Source organism: Euprymna scolopes, chromosome 19, assembly GCF_053919585.1.
Source record: "Euprymna scolopes isolate OS-2025 chromosome 19, ASM5391958v1, whole genome shotgun sequence".
In the NCBI taxonomy this organism is placed as follows: Eukaryota; Metazoa; Mollusca; class Cephalopoda; order Sepiida; family Sepiolidae; genus Euprymna; species Euprymna scolopes.
The window spans coordinates 78,556,050-78,577,308 of NC_136500.1; the positions used below are offsets into that span (position 1 = coordinate 78,556,050).

Sequence of the window (21,259 nt, forward strand, 5' to 3'; positions counted from 1 at the left end):
CTTTTGTGAGCATGTATGTGCTTGGTAAAATTCTAAACTAATCAACTTATTATGAATTGTGGAGTATGTATTCTAGGCAACATGGTTAGTAACGTGGGATACATAATTCCCAAACAAAGAAAAAAAAACAACAAAAAAATATTAAAATTTAGAACTAATGCTATATCCGTTCTGTGATGGGGATTTTTCTTTATATATATATATATATATATATATATATATATATATATATGAGTGAATAGAAAGTAGCATCTATTTTCGGCACCCTTATAGCTTTCGCTTCCCTAATTTTGTCCTTTAATCCTCACATTTCATAAGCAATATTTCTAACAAAGGGGAAAGCATTGCCTTTTTTTCTGGGCCAGAATCTATCCATTTAACACTTACCGTTGGTTAGTCTTTGATAATGAAATTATTTTTTTTTTCCACCTCCTTCCATAAACTGACTTTATGCATCGTCTAGAGCAGTTTTCATAATATATATATATATATATATATATATATATATATATTGAGAGAGAGAGAGAGAGAGAGAGAGAGAGAGAGAGAGAGAGAGAGTTATGACGATAGAATTAATAATCTAGCATAATTAAAAATCAAAATCGAAAATTGTTTATATCTTTATTGGATAAAGACGCAATGTCAAATTGACATATAAGCAATTTTCGATTTTCCTTTTTTTCATAAAGAAATAGTGAAAATTGACCAAATAGCTACGAACGTAAAAATCAAGATTGATCCCTTACCTATGCAGGTTATCCCAATATTTTTTTCTCTTTAAAAGAATTCTCGGGATAGTCTGAAAGCCTTTACTTGAACAAATTTTACCGCTGATAACAAAGACATTTAAAAACCATAGTTACACTTAACAGAATTCATTAGATTATCACAGTTAAAATCCTTTGTTGGGGGGGTATTAAGTCACAGAATTAAAATGCTTCAGTCATGTAAATCCATAGTTTTCTCATTAACAGTTGATGCGTTTGAGTGATTTTGAAATATGTTGCCGCTTGATCTCTGGAATTAGATACTGTCACAGACTAAGATCAAAAGTTACCCCAGTGATGAAACTTTGTGATTTCCGGTCAGAGCCTTTCTCTTTCTTAGCTGGTGAGATTTGAATACTGTACCCAAACGAGCGTGAGCACATGCATATAGCATGCCTGTCCATCTATCTGTTTGTCTGTCTGTTCATCTGTTTGTCTGTCTTTCTCTCTAATGTGTATAGAAGTTTTTTCTCTGATATCTCGGAAGTCGACGAAACCATGTGACTTTTGGCCAGAGACTATCTGTCTGTCTCTCTCTTTATATATATATATACACACACACACAAGTTGCTCTTTATTATAGAAAGTGGATGATTTCAAACATTTACACTTGTATACTAATACTATCAACATACTTGGTTGGTTCCTATTGCCTCCCCACGAGAACAAAGTTAGACACAAAAATCAGCTAGCTATTTAATGCCAAATCACAATATTTATTAGTAATGATTAATTATATACAATTAGCTGAACACAAGTCACTATTTTTTACCTGCGTAATTGTGGATTCATACCTTTCCTCATTAACATTAGTGGATAAACAAGTATAATAAACCTAATTGGATTCAAACTAGACAGCAGATTTCATAGTCTATATCAGTACCCAGTAGGTTGAGCGCATCTCCACTACTGACAGAGTATGAATTATTGACTCATATTGAACAACAATATTGTTCTTAGTAAGTTGCATGACTCATTCCCCAAACTGCATCAACAAAAAAGGGAGCTAACTTATTAAAGAGGATAATAAACTTGACCAAAGGAACACTTGGTCAATGCTTCACTTCCTATGGTCAGAATAATTCAAAAGACAACCCTGTTTCGTTTTTTTCTTTTGCATTCTATTAATAGGAAGAGCATGCCTGCACATATGTAGACCAAGTGCAAAAATCCACTTGTTGCTAAAGTCATTTCCCTAACCAGTGAAAATGGCCATAAAAAAAGAACTCACTGTTAACAATCTGAAGATTGAGTAAGAAATGTCTACTGATTGTACTTGACTTTTGTGACTTAAATGAAAAGAAAAAAAAAACATCTAATGAGACTTAAATTGACTTTAGATACAAAAGGAAACAAGAGGCGCCAAAAACATTTAACCCAAGTAAACTTTTATTATTGTTTATGCAAAGGGCAAGCAATAACTTACTAAAACATGATTCACTGCTTTTGTCTCACAAGTTTGATGATTTAAAGTCTATTTTTAGATTATAAGTTAAGATTCAGTTAAATCATCATTTTTTTTTTTTTTTTTTTTTTTACTGGGGTGGGGTCACCGCATATCAAGACCTAAAGTCCACTTAAGGATAAATGTTAATGAGTGTCAGGTGTCCGTAGTGATCGGTTATGGTAGAACTTGGGTGGCATATGTTTATTAAAAAGATACTTCAACAGAAACTTGCTTACTTGAAAACGATTATGTTATAGTCAGCTAGGAAGCAGCTCCACCGACATTGTGTTCCACAGATAAGTAGTTTTAGGAAAGAAACTTTGCTCATGGAATTCATGCTTAGTTTTAGGCACAATTAGATAATAAGGGAAATTGTTGGCAGTTGTTGTAGTTAGACGAGTGTCTGCTACAAATGTTCTACAAGGGAGAGCCATAGATAGAAACTAAATTGAACACCTGTCATGAAAATATTGATAGAGCAGAGATAGACTCGCTACATCTCTTCTTATAGCATAATCACGATGACATATTGTTGGATCACCAAAGTAATGTTGAGCCTGGCCAGTACCAGATGGGTGACCATTTTGAGAATACCAGGCGCTGTATGTAGGACGTCGTCGACACCTCCATGCAAGAGCTGCAGAAAAACATCATCATCTCCCCTAATGAAGATATACATGCGACTGGAGACTGCTTGTGAATTTCATACTCCCATGAAACTTCCTCCTTTAGAGGAAGCTCGTTCAACCCACCTAGAGTGAGTGCCACTTCCATACAGTGCAGTACATTTATTCAGGCAGTAGGGTGGAGAAGAAGGCTTCAACAACTTCTTTCTCCTACTCTTTTGGTTTAACACGTGTTGGACAGATTTTAGGCATTGACTTCCAAACTATTTCTGGTCGGGTCTCTTATCCCTCTTTCTCTCAAATTCACTCTTACCAGTTCCTCCCATGTTTTCTTAGCCTTCCTCTCTGCACTGAACCTTCTATTTCAACTGTTCTACATCTAATAACTAAAAAAAACTATCATCCTTCTTTTAACATGGCCTTACCATCAAAGCTTCCTGTTCTGCATACATCTCCCATCTCCATAGTATGTCCAGATTTAATCTTCCTTTGAGGTTATCTAGATCCATCTTTAAGACTTACATTACACATCTACAGTATCATTCTCATATCATTTCTCTCCATGAAACCCCCACTGGCTAGATTTTTTATTTTATATACTAGTCAGCAATATGGCTCCCCATTCGAAAAATTTGGAGATCCTGCAATAATGCATTAATTGAAGTGATAATACAGTGTCAGTTTCACATAGACAAATACAAAATCTTTATTACAAATCATCGATACAAACCTATCTATGATCATTGCTTAAAAAAACGTATTCATAGTCTTATAGTAATAATATATAGTAATAAATATTGATATACAATGATAAGCTGTAAGATTGTACATCTAGAAAACAAAGTAGGATTAGCGATCCTAAAATTCCTACAACAATTGAGATGTAGTGAATAAAGTACTTGGTAAAATTTTGCAGACGACACTCAAAAGTAAAATTGCTAATCTACCCAGTCATGACTAATGAAATGATAGCATGCTACTCCATGGGTTAAATGAAAGATTCTGTTCGTAATTTCAGAAAGATTCCCAAGTTCAACAAAAATACCCCGGAAGAAAGTCTGAGATTAGATCAACCAAAACGTTACGAAAATAACACTCCAACTGAGAACAGTAGTCTGAAGTATCCAAATAATATGAATAACCGACCCTCATCTCAAAAATTCAGAAATGTAAAGCAAAAAGTAATTAAAAAAATTTTTTTTTAATATTTGAAGTAAAAAATCAACAGCTATGAGCAAATACTTAGAATTAGTTTTATAAAAGTTACCAGTCAAGGACTGACGCTAGAACCGGAAATGTTAGAAATGGTTCTGGTCCGGCAATCCTGAATGCTTTTGCGTATCACATTTGTTATCAGCATAACAGACGCGAACACTAATCAGACAATTGACGTAGATTGATTGCTGCCACCATCAAGTTTCATGAGAACAGAAGCCAATTGAAAAACTGCCAGGATGATTTGAAAGTTTTTACATTGATCTAATGTATCAGTTCAGCAGACCAGTAATGTTGAAATGGAGTCAGAACAAAGAAACGAGTTTTAAATAGAATTCATTTATTAACCTAGTCCACATCAGAAAACATAGAAAGTTATCTTGTCGGATTTTTAAAGTCAGACCCAAATACCATTTAAGCTGACAAATCAAATATTGCTTCTGATGAATCAAAGGGGGTAAAATGTCTTCATTATTTTTGTGAAATTTTAGCAATAGGTCTTAGATATCAATTAATAAATTCCTAAAATGTCAATTTCTTTGGAATATTTTAAAGGTGTTTTTAAGGGATATAATATAGACAGAAACCTACAATTTGAAAATTCAAATATTTCAGATTTATATTGAACTAGCGGGGGGGGGGGGGTACCCGGCGTTGCCCGAGTGTTTGGAGGTGTGTGTGGTCGGGCAAGGGGTGGGGGTGTTAATGAAAATCTAAGAATAACGAAGTAAAAAAAGAAAACAGAAAAACGAACGTTAAAACTTATCTGAAAAATAAAGCGGGGGGGGGGGGGTACCCGGGCGGTGGGGGAGGGTAATCAAAACATAAGAATAAGCGAAGTAAAAAAAAAACACAAAAAAATAACTAACGTAAGGCAAAGGAACGATGTTAAATGTAAAAATCTGAAAAACAAAACACAAAAACAACAGAAAAACGAACGTTAAAACTTCTGAAAAAAGAAAAAAAAAAAAAAAAAACACGTGCAAAATGGTTTAAATAAGCCTGTTTCAATATTAAAATTTTAAAAATCGGTGGGTACCCGGGTGTTTTTGGGTGTGTGTGGTCGGTCGGAGGTGGGGGGGGGGGTGTTAATGAAAACCTAAGAATAAGCAAAGTAAAAAAAAAAAAAAAAAAAAGAAAAGAAAAACGAACGTTACGTGAAAAATGGCTTAAATAACCCTGCTTCAATATTAAAATCTAAAAAATCGAAAAGACATCTCACACCACGATTCGAACCCAAAACGTTTAGATTATGACCCAACGCTCTAACTAACTGACCTAACACGACGTACATGAAATTGTGTCAGTTCTTCAAATATTTAAACTAAATCAGGTTATGACGTCGTCTGACGCATGCGTAGAACCGATCTCGTCATGAGAGGATGGTTTTTGCTGACCCCCCCCCTGTAGAAAAGTGCCGATTTCAGGGTGAAAAAACTTAACGTTTTTGGCCAATTTTTCGATATTTGTCGGGCGAAGGATGGGGCTTTCATATGAGACCAAATTTGTGAATTTTTGTTCTGTCTGTCGAAAGTTTTTAGCAGACACACAAACATATACACATACATACATACATTTTCGCTTTTATATATATAGATTTGATGCAGAGCCATTAGACACCAAGTAAGATTATCCAAATTTCAATTTCTTCTTAAACTTGAGCTTTGAATTTGAGACATTTTCTAGAATCAAAATCATGTCATGGATCAAAATTAGAATAAAGATCCTGAACAGATTTCACCATTATTATATCCCTATTTTAATCTTCATAAGGGGGCATAAAAGTGGCGCAAAATTGTTCTGTTCAGAGAAATTAATTTTACCTATCCTAGGACGAGTTTCCGTCTAGTTTGTTATAAATACTAATCTATATTAAAAACGTTGTTATTGCCCCCCCCCCACTCCCAGATCGATAAGAGCCAAATACATGAATACATTATTAAAAGCAAGGAACAGATCAATGGCAAAAGCTCAAATATATATTCAACACGTCAAACAGACAATTATTAATTAAAAACTGATTGTCCAGTGGGATGGACTCGAGCTGGAGTTCAAGATCATGTGGATATAGATGCATTCCTGTAGTAATGGGATAGGAATCAATTGGTAAGGTTAGGTTTGTCACTCTGTGGAGACATCCGGGTGGAAAAGTACTACAAATAAAAAGTTTACTTGACGAACTGGAAAAAAGAAAATGATTAAAACAGAAAAAAAGACGAAATTAAAAATAAAGATTTTAATTAGAATAACAATAAAAAAAAAAACATAAAAGAAAAGAGATAGGTGAAAAATATGTTTTTTTTTTATTTCTACCTGAAAAGAAAACTTTTATTTAAGAAAGTATGTTTCTTTTTTTAATATATACTATCAACATTTTCTTTCAACTCGTTAGAATAATACTTGTTATAATATTTAAGCTAAGTCAAAGACTTGCGTTTATTCTGAGATTATTTTCTTTTTTTTTAATATTTCTAGTTACACTTCGAAGAAAAAAAAAAATCCAAAAACGTTGGATAGATTATATCTTTTTAATGTGCATTCTTTAATTATTAAAACAATTTATCTATGAAACCACAACATCGGTTTTATTTAAATAATTTTAGGTACAAAGCTTTTATAAAAAAATGTTATTTTAAAAACTTTCATTTGTTTAATTCAAAATCTTAAAAAAAAAAAAAAAAAAAAAAAAAACTTTCATGTGTTTATGAATAAAAAATGTTTTCAAATTTATTTTTTGTTTAATTATTATTAAAATAAAGTGTAAATTAAACAAAAGAAAATCATTAAAATTAAGTTGTTACCGGATACAAAATAACCAGAAAAAATATGATAAGGCCAAAAGTAAACCTTTGATTTAACTCAAATATAGTAGTGTTTATTCTTCCTATGATCCATTCATTCTATATATATATATATATATATATATATATATATATATATATATATATATATATATATATAGAGAGAGAGAGAGAGAGAGAGAGAGAGAGAGAGAGACTCAAAGTAAGAGTGTACATTACTTTATGCTAAAAATGAAGTTTGAGTTTTCAATTAAGTAAATAAAAGCAAATGTTTATCTCAATATTATAGTTATTGATTAAATAACTATAATATTGAATATATATATATTCAATATTATAGTTATTTATTAATCAATAACTATAATATTGAGATAAACATATTTGCTTTTATTTACTTAATGTAACTTACACTCTTACTTTGAGTCTTTCTCTCTCTCTCTCATATATATATATATATATATATATATATATATATATATATATATACACACACACACAAAATTATGTTTATTTCTGCACGAAACACTTGCCAAGAATTTGATTGATATTTCCTTTTTTTTATTTGGAAAGTAAAAATATGAATAAAAACTTGGAATTTAAAATACCATTGTTTTATATATATATATATATATATATATATATATATATATATATATATATACAGATACATACACACAAGGTAGTATAAAAAATATATCTATGGCAAGTAAGCTACACAGAGACATCCATGTTTCATTCACACATTTTGTCTGATGATTTCCTGTGCAAATGAAACATAGACGCCTCTGTGTAGTTTAAAGTGTCAGAGATATATTTGCATAATACTATTAAGCTCTACTTGCATATTGTGCACTGTTAAAGCAAATATTTAAAATATATATACACAACATATTATATTACCTTATATTTTATGTGTACATACATGGGTTAGTAAAAATTGTATATATAATTATATTGGAAAATACGTTTTTGCATATATTTTCTTTTTCCTTTTATATAAAATAACCTTTTCAAAGTAAAACCCTGATGACTGTTAACATGTAAAAACAGAGCATTATATATATATGTTTTATTTACAAAAAGTTTAGATAAGTCATTAGTACCGTCGGTTTCAAACCTGATAATTAGGAAAATTTAAAAGATGAGTATCTGCTGAAGAGAGCTTGATAAAGGTATCTAAAACGGTCCCTAATTATCAGATTTGAAACCGACGGTATTGAAGACTGATCTAAATTTTCTGTAAATAAAACAAATAATACGCTCTTATTTTCGGATTTTTCCTTATGGTAGACCACTCTGCTGGAATCCTTTTATCCAAAATATATATGTATATAGATATTAGTGATGGGACGATTACAGTATTTTTCCTGATTTAATAACAGATTCCATACTAAATTTTTGATTCCGATACAATTACAGATTCCGAGTCTTTATATATATATATATATATATAATGTACATACACACCTGTGAAACAAGGATAAATTCAAGTTATCATGCAATACATTCCAAAAAGCCAACAAAACTATACACTTACCATGCAGGATGACACTGATATTTTTTTTTTTTTTCTCTAATTGTTTATGAATTAGTAGAAGGAAATGGTAACTCTACAAGTAATAAGTAAAAAGTTTCCCATCAGACAATATCTCTACAGGGGAAAACACACACAGTGCTGAAATCATGCCATCAAAATGATTTTGTGCCCAGGGTGAAGGGAGCATATGTCAATATACGAAATACAATAACAAAAAAAAAAAAAAAATGGAGGAGGTCAAATATAGACACACAAACAACTACAGTTTTAGTGGGGTGCTCATTCAATAGACTAGGAACACAAATATTTCCTTTGGATGCTTGAGGGGAAAGGATTAATTGTCATTAAATCGCTAAAGAAACAACCTTCCCTCCAATTGCAAAATTGTAAGTATCTCAATATTAAAATAAATAAAATAAGGAATTATCTTTGGCATTTATATTAAGGAACATTTTAAATCTAACTGGTACATACCTGCTTCTTTGAGCAGTGTCGGTACAGTATCTGGGTATGTCAAATTTTATCGCTTCTACTAATACTAAGAAAAGATTTACGAAATTTTGTTGAAAGGAAAAGAAAAAAAATGTAATTTAACATGAAAGATAAACTACAATGAATTTTTTACATTTTTTTTTTCAAAAAACATTAGAAATGAAGTTTTTAAGCAAAAGTAATTTGCTTTTAACTAATTATGAACACTCTTGACGTCTACCCTTTTTGCGAACTATGAAAAAAAAAAAAATGTCAGTTACAAAAATATTATATAATGCTTTTTTTATGTTATCATGTCATTAATTTTTTGAAATTTATAAAACATATCCAGTTAAAATTTTTTAAAACTTACATAAGATTCAAACTTAGGTATGACATCATAAAAACTACTATTTTAATATACTTTGCCTATTGCTTTTTTTTTTCAAATAATATGAAAATTAATTCATAGATAATCAATTGCATATTTTTTAAACCTTACTTTGAGTTTTATAAATTAGCCATTGAAAAAGAAACTCACAACTAATCTAGATATTATTTCTTAGATTTGCTTAATATGAAAAGTAAACCACTTTAATTAATTATTAATTAATTTAATAAAGACATAGATAATTAACTGATTGTTGTTGGTTTTCTATGGTTAAGAGGTTTTATTGTTTTTTTGTAATAGAGATTGTTATTTCTTTTTTATATGTCCTCATCCAAGTTCCTCTGAATTTTATTCTTTTTTGTAAAAAGATATTTTTAACTTTTTTTTTTTTTTACACGTATTGAAAATTTGCATCATTTGGACGACTATTGTTAATTGTTATATCCACAACGTTTCGACTGATGTAACCCGTGGACCTTCTTCAGGTGCATCATTTTGAACTTGGGAAACTTTGTTCAACTTCATCTAAAGAGTCCAAAGTCCAAAAACTAAAAGCTTCCAATGTTTAATAAGATTCACATAAAGAGGGTCTGAAAGTTATATTCGAAACATTCTGAATCTAACGACCAAGAGGCTGAATAATACAAACAACACGTATCTTAAATTGTTTCAAAACTACAAAAGAAAACTAAAGATGTTATGAAATAATATGTCGGAACCTAAATAGATATAAGTTTTCTGCTTTTTTCTTTGTCGGTGTTGTTTTAATCATTTTTATGTATTTTTTTTTGTTTGTTTAACAATTTTAATTTACCTGAGAATTCATGGGGGAAAAAAAACAAAACAAAGACAAAACAAACAAACAAACCCTGTGTCCTGCCTCAAGCGACGAGAAAGGTGAAAAATAAAAAGGAGGGCTGAGTATAAAGACATTGAAATTACACATACTAAGAAGGGAATAGAAGAATTAATGAGATAGGGGCGGCTGAGGGGGGGATGAGGTGGAGCCAAAGGGGCGGGATATAGGATATTTGATAAATAAGATCATAATTGCTGAGGTCGGTAATAACAACCAGCCCCCACCCCCGCTTCCTTTCGAAAAAAAAAAAAGAAACATGACCTAAGATCTCCTTATTGACCAAATCCTGAAGGACCTATGGATTTATCTCTAGATATTGCTAAGAAATACGTGATAGAACCTGTGGATCTTTTTCGGCGTATCTTTTCGAATTTTAGGAAACTTAGTTTAACTTCACTACTGGAGTATGCAGCAATGTTAAAATACGAGTGTGCCAAAAATAGAGGGAGAAAAATATGCTTCGCCAGTATTTTCACTAATATTCACATAAAATAACATTAAGTCGCGAAGTTATATAAAAAAAAAACAGAGAGAAACCGTTTCAAACTAAAAAAAGTTTAAAAAAGAAAGCATCAGTTTTATACTAATTGATACGCTTTCCTTTCTGAAGGGAAAAAAGAAAAAAAAAAGAAAATCGTCTCGCTATGGAAGTCGAATAAAAGATTGTTTTCTGAATTCATTTACGACGGTGGAAAAGGGGTATGTTGTTTGACTTGTTTCCTCAACGTAAATACTCCTGACAAGCAGCAAAATCGCACCCCTACACTGTAGAGATCTCTAGACGTCGGAAAGCCTCCCACTCAAATTGTTTCTTCCTTTGAACTGCTAGACTTTGGAATTCCCTCCTTGGTCCTTGCTTCCCTAACTCTACTGACATGCAGAAGGTCAAGTGTAATGTGAACAGACGTCTCATCGCTTCTCGTCTCCCTACATAATATCCCCGTGAATTTGGTTCCAAGTAGTAGCCTCTTACATCAAAGTGTCATGTTTGGGGTGCAATAACAGCAAAAATAAAAAATTTGCTTTTTCTCCCTCCTATTAACACTTGAAATGGTTTTGTCAGGCAGGTATTTCCTTTACTGACTAAGTTTTGGGTGACTGGATGGATATTTATATATGTATACAAATACACATTGGTGTTTATTATAGAGTGGAGGATAAGAGCTAGTTTTCTGTTTTTGTGCCAATAATTCTTAAATGTTGGTTCTTATTTGAATTCTTTGAACACAAACATTCAGAGCACTCCACAAATAACCATGTTCTATAATATTCCTCTATTATACTCGTTTAAAAAATAATCCACCCTCCTTTTTTATTTATTTATTAAAAAAAAATTTTTTTTTTTAATTACTGGTGCTAAGCTACAAAGAAACTAACGCATGTGCCTACATTTTCATACAAGTTCAGCCGTTTGTTAAGTATACTATAGGTACCGGGTATCAAAATCTGAATAGAGTCAACATAAGACAGCTGATCGTTCCTACCCGAAATAAGTATTTTCAGAAAAAAAATGAAGAGAAATAAAATATATTCATGCTAATAACATAGTCGAAGGGGGGGGGGGAACAACAAAATAAAAAACAAAAAATAGTCTAGTCTAAATAAAGTATCAATATGTCAGACTGATTGCTATCTGGGTTTGACATTGAAAATCTCATGTTTAGCCTCCGTTTGTCTCTAAAGACACTATATACTGAATGTGGGCTGTGTTCATAGTGAAGCAAGGTTTTCACAATCATTAACCACATTTTTTACTTTGGATTGCTATTTGGGCTGGACTTTGAAAATCCAACAAGATAATTTTGCATGATATAGATATGAATTACATCAATTTGAATCAAGTTTGACAAAATGTATACAAAAAATATATGGAAAAAATTTAAGTAAGACTCCTTCCTACCAACTCCCTTTTTGCCTTAGATCCTATACTTTTCATCTTCTGTATCTATCATGTCTTTATCTGAGCTTCTTCCTTTTATAACTTTCCTCCCACATTCCTCCCCCTCCTTACTGTTTCATGTCTATCGCTTATATATTTTTGTAATTTGTAATCAAAATCCAAAATCTAAATGTGTATGCTAAAAAGTCTTATGATAAAATAAGGACGAACTATAAACTCTGCATGAGTGTTTTAAAGTTGATTATGCGGTTATCTACTTTTTACACTAGCTCAAATTATTAACATTTGCTTCATCACGACTCATCAGTGTGGCTAGACAAGCAATTACTTCAAGCTGATATCTGCAACCGACCGTTTTTGTTAACAGATAGATTTCTATCGGCACAAGTATTGAAATGAAATTCTGAAATATAAAATTCTCGCAATTTCTACAAGTTACAAGTGTACAAGAATTTAATTCTATTGTATTTGATCTAAATTATTTGTCGTTTTTAATTTTTGTTTACGAGTTTGTGACTGTTAACTATTCTGAACCTTTACCTACATAACCTTTACACCGAAAATTATATAAATTAAACGAAAATAAAACCCCTTAAAACTAAGTGTTCGGAGATGGGTAGATGGCAAGTGTGATTTGAATTGTGAATCTGTTTAAATAAAGTCGAAAATGACGTAATACAGGTCAATCGTGTTTGAATCCGTTAAGATCCTTATCAGAAATTGGCTAAGAATTAATACCGCGGCTATCTACAAGAAGTCAGGCTGTAAGGGACACACGATTTACCAACAACAACCTCAACTCCAAAATGGGCCTAAGAGATGTCGATAATTCTAAATGAACGATGTGAATAGATGAAGAGAGAGAGAGAGAGAGAAGGAAAAACAGGGGACGACGGTGAGGAAATAAATGCTTCTCTCTTAGTGGAGAACAATGTCTTGAATACCAATCCCCCATCCTCCCAGAACCTGCACAGGTAGGGCCAGGTAGATGATTACTTGTGGGCAGGTGGCTCAGCGAGAAACACTTGCTGAAGCAGACTACCAGGTAGTAAGGATGGTTGCATGTCCTTTTTTTATGATGGAAAAACAAGTTTACAGACTGATGAAGCTGGGGACATTCTACTCCATGCTACAAAGGCACCTTGATTCGAAGATGAAAAAGGAGAAAGAATTGTAGCAGCAGTAGTAGTAATAGTAGTAATAATAATAGTAGTAGTGGTAGTAGCAGTAGTAGTAGTAGTAGTAGTAGTAATAGGAGGAGGAGGAGGAGGAGGTCGCCGAGGAAGAAATCACACTTACTGGACTCCTGTTATCTGGAGTTTGTGTCCCCATTTCCCTCTTGATGCATACCTGTTTGGATTCACCATCACGAACTTCGGTATTTTGTTTCAAAGTCTGCAATATAAGAGGAACAAAAAAAAAAAATGTGGGTTTTTTTTAAAAAAAAAAAGTGTCCATGCTAAGGGTCGGCTATTTTAGAACGGTTGTTGTTTGGTAGGTTGGTTACAATGTGTTTTACTTTCTTTTTTTTTTTTTTAAATGTATACATGGATAGATATAAAAGTCTACTACGAAGAAGATGATGATGATAATGACTGGGTGAAATGTAAAAGGAATTGGCTATTTTAATGTTTTCTTTCTTTTTTGCGACTTTTTCTCCGCAATTAACGATTAGATATTGAGGTTGCAAAGGGAGAAGGCGTTCTGGTAAAGGACTGGGAATGTAGCGCTAAAGAAAGATTGGAAAAAAAAGGAGAAAAAAGGAAAAAAAGAGAGAAAGAAAGAAAGAAAGAAAAAGAAAATAAGGAGAAAAAGGAGGAAAGAAAGAAAAACAAGAGAGGAAGGAGTTTCTTGTGTCCAGCTAAACAACAAATGGAAACACAGGATTCATGCTGACTTGGAAAAAGAAAAACATACAAAATAAAAAAACAAACAAAAAATACAAACGCAAAAAAACAATAACAAAAAAAAAAAAACACACAAAAAACAATTTCACACCAAAAAACATCACATCAGTTCAAGGACAAAATACTTAATAAATAGTGACATTTAAAAAAAAAAAAAAAGATACATAATATACTTAGACAGTCAGTAATAAGACCATCAAATAGATTTACCAATAGTGGTGTGCAGAGGTCTGGCAATGCTCTGTTAATACCTGGATAATGTGTGTGTGGGGTGGGGGGAGGGTGAAACTCCTTGATTGTATGCCTAAAAGACTCAAGTATACAAGTTTTAATACTGAGAAACAGAAGGGAGATAGTTTGAATATGAATGAACACCCCCATTTGGATTCCTTAGGTTGAGGCACTGCCCTGTCAACGCCACCCTCTGCATACCACTATTTATCGATAGTATTTTTTTTTTTAAATATGCAATATTTAGTCCAAGAAAACAACATTATAAGCATTTTATATTGAATTGCAGTACTTAATATTTTTTTTTAATTGCAGATGTTTGACATTATTTCAATAAATAGATAAAAAATATGTAATATATATATATATATATATATATATATATATATATATATATATAAATAAACACTTACTGTGAAATTAAGATTCTAAAACAATATTTGGAAAGTATATATTTATTTCATAAATAACAACAAATAATATTAGTCACTTATATAAGCATGCGATTTGCAGCAACAATTTTACGTCAATAGCAGAATCGGCAATGAGGCCAGCATCCACAGAGAAGCACAACCGATTAAAATATGCCGGTCATCTCAACAGATTTGTGTTCAGTGGAGACGAGTGGAACGGTAAATACCATCACGTGCAACTTTCTCAAGAGTCTGGTGATGAAGCGGGGACACTCATGAAATGAGGTGTCTTTAGGAGTTCTATCGTCATTCTTTATGGAGAACCTGCTCTCGATCTACAAACACAGCAGGACATCCAATGAAAATTCCTGATATTTGCATATTGATTTTGAAAAAAAAAAAAATTTTTATTAACTAACTATTATTTGTTGTTATTTATTGAATAAATAATATTGAAAATTGAAAAGAAACCTTTTTTTTTTTTAAAACAACAGATTAATGTATTTTTGGCTCATTCATTACCCACTCAATCTAGACATTTCGGTTTGTCAGTTTTATAGCATATCAACTCTTTGGGATTATTCAATGCTGAAAAACAATACCTATGATTCATTATATGATTTAATCAACACAATTTGCAATTTAACACATAGCTGTAGAAGAGGTATTAGATGTTGTGAAGATAATTTTTACACTTATTAATATTAGATGAATAAACCCATTCGGATATAAAATGGTTAATTTAGGATACCAGGAAATGAAAGTTCAGTCAGGATAACTTTCTGAAATCCAGATTAAAATTATTGGGGTGTGTGGAAATTAATAGAAACGAAGTGACATCATATGGTTCAGAAAGAGAAAGAGAGTGAGCAAGAGAAGTTGGTAGTTCGTTGGAAGCACTAAATGTGTGAACATGTTATTTTAAAATGTTGTGATAAGATATGATCACACAATGATAATCAATATCTGTCTTCCTGCCTCTAGTCAGTGATTTGGAACAAAGATCAAGTCGAATAAATCTGCTCTGTTTTTCAACAGTTTTTTTCTTAACAGCCCTTTTTCAAGGTATAAAAGAGTTTATTTATATGTGGTATTTCTTTCGGTCTGGAAGGACTACACAGCAAACAGCTCACAAGGTATAATTACAAGACCTCATGTATGACACAAGGAAGAAATGCAACACAATTATCATAAAGGCTGAATACAGCAATTTAGAAATAGAACCATTTTCAAAAGTTGGTCAATCTTTTGTTGACAAATTTCACAAAGAGTTGAAGGCATAAGATGGAAAGGTTTCAACCTCATTAAAATGAAAGAAATATTCTAGACACACTGAGAGTATTAGAAGGCCTGCATTTATTTGGCAAGTACAGCACACCGTTGGTGGTAAGCTTAAGAGGTCCATAAGACAGATTGCAAAAGAACACTGTATGTCAGAAAGAAAGGAAATTTCATGTCAGAAAGCGTGAATAAAAATTGCTTAATCACTCATGGAATGCCAAAATAAATGGCAGAAAATTTTTTTTCTTGTAGATCTCAATCTTTTGGACTGCAATACATGAAACGTAGTTGAGAAAAGGGTTAATGAACCTCCCTATGACGCTAAATCTATATAATTATAAAACACAGATGATCTTGTAACGCGTGTTGTAACCCAACATCCGGTTTACGACTTCCGGTTGCGCATGCGTGCATAAATATAAACCCATAACAGCGTAAACAAATAAACACAAATCGCTACTTTTGCAGAATTTGACCTGCGCACTGAAATATTAACGTTATTATTTAGAAATTATTATTTAATATGGGAAGTGTGGGGATGTTTTGCAACTATTCTGTATTACAAGTATATTGTAACAATTTTCTTACAAATAAATCAACTTTGACCCGTTGACAGCGTATTGTTTTACTGTGTAGGTTTTTAGCGTCCCAATTTTTTTTTTTTTTTCGCATTTAAGTTATCTAAATAATTGTTAATACTTTCTGCATCATTTTTACATCGTTCATTTCTATATAACGTTTAAGTTATTTTAATGCAATTTTCTTACAAATAAATCTACTTTAACCCGTTGAACAACCAGAGCATTATACAACGTATTGTTTTACTGTATACATTTTCAGCATCCCAATTTTTTTTTTCGCGTTTAAATTAAACAATATATCAAAATTTGAATTTAACTTTAAGTATTATGGTATCTGTTCAGTGCACATTTACCTATAAGTATGGCAAACCACTTATAATTCGATGGCTGTAAGTTTGTTTGGTTTTTTTTTTCAAAAAATAAACAATTATAAACAGAACGACTCATAGAAATCTATCTATATTCTTTTTCATTTTAATATACTTTCATAGAAATGTTTCTGCTATGTCACAAAAAGCTATTTTCTTTATATCACAAGTGTCATGCTCATACATTATTTCAATAGCTAATGTAACATACTGACCCAACGGGTCACGGGTAGTCTAGTAATCCTTAAAAGTCTCCATAGTTAAAATAATGTTCGATATGAACAAGGACTACTTAACTAGATTCACTTATGATTGCTGCAATTCAGAAAGAGACTATTTTTTCTGACATACGATGAGGTACAATCTGCAATGTTGTCCACAAAGACATCAAATACAAGTTTTATGTGAAGAGTAAAGGTCATTTTAGATCAGAAAGGGTCAACGAATATCGCCTGATTAGAGATAAGAAACTTTTAAAGAAATTTTTAAAAATAATTTATGATCACATGACCATTAACATTTAGTTTCCTCACTCGCTCAACTATGTGGAGTGTAGTTGCAAAAAAAGTTTATGAGCATCTGCATAGCACTATCTATCCATGATACCATCCACATGTTTAATCTAACAGGTCTCCATTCAGTCTTCATAGACAATGGATGCTCTCTGCAAAGAGGTTTAATACTGTGAAGCAAAGGTTTTCAAAGAATGAGCAACCATCTTGTCTTTTTATATATATATATATATATATATATATATATATTCTCAGTTAGTCATGAGATGACAATGGATGCTGCCACTCAAACTTCCTTTTGCTGCTTTGATCAGAAAAGCAAGCCAAGCGAAGATGAGGCCAACACCAGATAAGGGGATAGATGCTGTTGTTGGTGGTGTGCAATGCAGGCAGGTGAGAAGTCTATGAAACATGATAGCGTATGCTTCAGCAGAAAAACATACCCCCTACTCCAAAATAATGCTAGGTCTGTGAAGGAAATCCTAAGTGATGGGTATATTGAGGAAGAGGCTGCATTTCAGTTGCAGTGGTAACCAATAGCACAGGTTTTATGGCTTACATACATTAATAACAAAAACAAAAAACTTGTTTATGTCAGATCCCCCAAAGTTAAGCAACATCAAACCTGGTCAGTATCAAGATGGGTGACTAGTAAATAAAAATGTAGGTTATATTAACCAATATATAACTTTTAATAATAGAAATATTTTGTTTGTTTGTTTTCTTTTTCTATAATGTTGTTGTTGCTGTAATGGTGTTTACCCGGGTTAGATTGAACTAGCATCTTTCCTGGCCTGCATTACATGATGGCCAACGCACAGCAGTCGTGATTTTGATTTTTTTTTCAATCACAATTGATAAATGTTTCCATTTTCTGATTTATCTGAACAGGATTACATAATTTTTATAAATAAATTCTAACGAAATACCTTATTGTTAATAACATGGTACAGAAATAACAAATTAAAATTGTCAGAATCAACATTTCATATGTCAGCTTACATGCTATTTAGGTCTAACTTTTAAAATCTCACCGGATAAGTTCTATATGTTTGCCAATTATATATATATATATATATATATATATATATATACACACACACACACACATATAACAAGCGAATATCTTGAGCTTGATCAGCAAGAAAAAGAAATGACCAATGTTGATAGTTCCCAAATTAATTAATAAATGATTAAACATAAGAAAAATTTGAGAAACAAAAGTATAATATAAACATCTGACAAACATTTATGTTTCGGAATTTTTTTGTTTTTCTAAAATGAAAATCACTCCAGGCAAGGCATGAAGCCACTTGATGTAAGGAGCTAAACAAAAAAAATTTTTTTTTTTAAATATTACTCCTATGTCAAAAAACTAGCAAGCAATGTGTTAGGTGAATAAATTCCTACCCAGAAAACAGCAATTCTTCCCCCATTGTCAGAAGCAACGCTCATGGAATGCAAGGACTAAAGTATAAAATAAACCTAAGGTCTACTTTCTGCTCTCCTTTTGTTAGATGAGGATAAATAATTTGTATCACTTGAATTATGCATATAATTATTCTCATTTTGGTTGTTATTTTCACAATGACACCCAATGTAACCTCTGACCTTCTTCAAGTGCATCATTTTGAACTTGGAAACCTATACAGAATTATCCAATTCTGTAATGGTTAAAATCATTGATTACAATCAGTTTTAATCAACAGTCTTTTAGAAATTGATGGTTCAAGTCTTACTACAGGCGGTAATAATTAAGAATAACAAAAATTAATACTTCTACCCGGTCATCGCTGATAAAACGAGAGCACTATCCTTGAAAATAAAATAAAAGGTTTAATTCGAAATTCCATGTAAGTTCACTGAGTTTCCATGAAGATTCGAAAGTTTGAAAAGACACATCTGAAAAACGTCAGAGGTTACATCAGCCAAAACGTTGTGAAAATAATAACAAAGATGAGAATAGTGTTCAGAATGATATAATACAAATAATATTTAGTTCTGCTGCTTAAAAAACAAGTTCCAATTTTTTTTTCTTTTTTAATCAACTTCAAAGTTTCAAGAAAAAATACACGATTAAACCCGGTTCTCCAACTTCCAACGTAGACCCCTACTACCATGTCTCCTTCTCCAACATCAGGGGTCTACGTTCTAACCTTCCAGAGGTTGAAACCCAATTACAGGAGACTAAACCAGACCTTTTATTTTTAAGTGAAACTGGCATTGGACAGGCTATTTCCCTAGAAGAGTTCGCAATTAAAGGATACTCTAACTTCTAAATCTGACCCCCAAGATTGCCATGGGCATGGAATATGTGCCTATATTAAAGATAGCTTTCCATGTGGTAGGGACATCTCCAGGGAAGATCCTAACTTACCCTATATGTGCTTCCGGGTAGCTTTAGCTCACACTACTGCATTTATATTTACTCTCTATCGCCCCCATAACAGCGGAGTTACTATCTTTCAAAGCATATCTGAGAAAATTGACCAAGTCCTATCTGCTTATCCTTCAGCTAACATTCACGTATGTGGTGACTTCAATGTTCACAACGTCGAATGGTTGACCCACTCAAACAAGACCGATGATGAGGGGAGGTTCTGTCATGATTTCTCCATTGCCTATGACCTCACTCAGATTGTTCAGGAACCCACCGGTGCCCGACAATGACGGCCAGTATGCGAGCCTACTAGACCTTTTTCTCACAACTTGCCCTGAACTATGTTCAGTTTCTGTTCTGTCGCCTCTTGGATCTTCCGACCACTCTGTTGTATCAATTAAGATAAAAATGAAATGTAATAAGTCCCCAGACGTACCTCTCCATCGTACAGTATATCGATACACTAAGGCTGACTGGGATAGCTTCCGTACATTTATATCTGATCTACCTCTGCATTCCATGTTTAAAAAGGATGTGTCCTCTATAGTATTAGACCTGACGGAATGGTTAATTGTAGGTATTGACCGTTTCATACCCTCGAAAAAGTTTCAGCAAAAACCTAACAGCCAGCTCTCTCCAGAATGTGCTGCTGCCATTGCGCACAGAAATAATTTTTTCCACTGTTTCCAACGTAATAGATGTATGGAAACTAAAGCCGCTTTCAGGACTGCCAGCAACCATTGTAAGAAAGTAATAAAGAATGCAAGAGAGTTGTATGCTCAATCTGTTAAGTCCAAAGTAGCAGAGCAGCGGCTTGGTTCCCACCAGCTTTGGCAAATAGCAAACAGAATCCTGAACAGAAGCGTGTGCTCCATCCCAACTATTATCAATGGACCTGAGGTAATCTCGTCAGCATCAGACAAAGCCAAACTCTTTGTCAAGAACTTTGCAGCTAATTCTACCCTTTGCGATCAAGGCCGCCAACCCCCAATATTTCCTCCTGTATCAGAAAACAAGCTATGTGATATACGTATATCTGTATGTGTTGTTGCCAAGCTAATCAAAAACCTTGATTCCAGTAAAGCAACTGGCCCTGACGGTATTCCAATTATAGTACTCAAAAAACTTCAACCTGAACTAGCGCCCATACTTACAAAACTGTTTAAACGTTGTCTTAAGGAGAATAGTTTCCCATCTCCCTGGAAAATTTCATCAGTATGCCCTGTATTTAAGAATTCAGGTGATCGCTCATCCCCCTCTCAGTACAGGCCAATAAGTCTCCTGTGCGTCATGAGTAAGTTGCTGGAATCTGTGTTAAATACAGAAGTAATCAACCATCTCAACAAAAATAACCTTCTTAGTGACACTCAATATGGTTTCCGTTCTGCTAGATCTACAGCAGATGTGCTTACAGTTATATCTCATAGGATTAGCAAATCTCTCAACGGAGGCAACCTTTCTAGGGCAATCGCTCTTGACATATCTAAGGCCTTTGATAGGGTATGGCATAAAGGTTTGCTTCATAAGATCTCTAGCTATGGTATAGCTGGAAATGTCTTCTCAATTATTAAA

At 32.7% G+C, this 21,259-nt stretch overlaps 1 protein-coding gene across 28 annotated transcripts in view; it reads right to left on the minus strand.

Moving 5' to 3' along the window:
* LOC145239774 (rho GTPase-activating protein 39-like) overlaps positions 1 to 21,259 on the minus strand; it is a 1,121,368-nt gene that overhangs the window by 241,487 nt on the left and 858,622 nt on the right. For 16 of the 28 annotated variants that reach the window (XM_080103221.1, XM_080103223.1, XM_080103222.1 and 13 more), the window contains one exon: positions 13,314 to 13,409. The exons of 9 other annotated variants lie outside the window; for them this stretch is intronic. In XM_080103221.1, coding sequence (XP_079959347.1) covers positions 13,314 to 13,409 — 96 coding nt within the window. The remainder of the gene's footprint in view (positions 1 to 13,313; positions 13,410 to 21,259) is intronic. 3 more of the 28 variants (XM_080103220.1, XM_080103232.1, XM_080103246.1) reach the window with 1 other exon arrangement.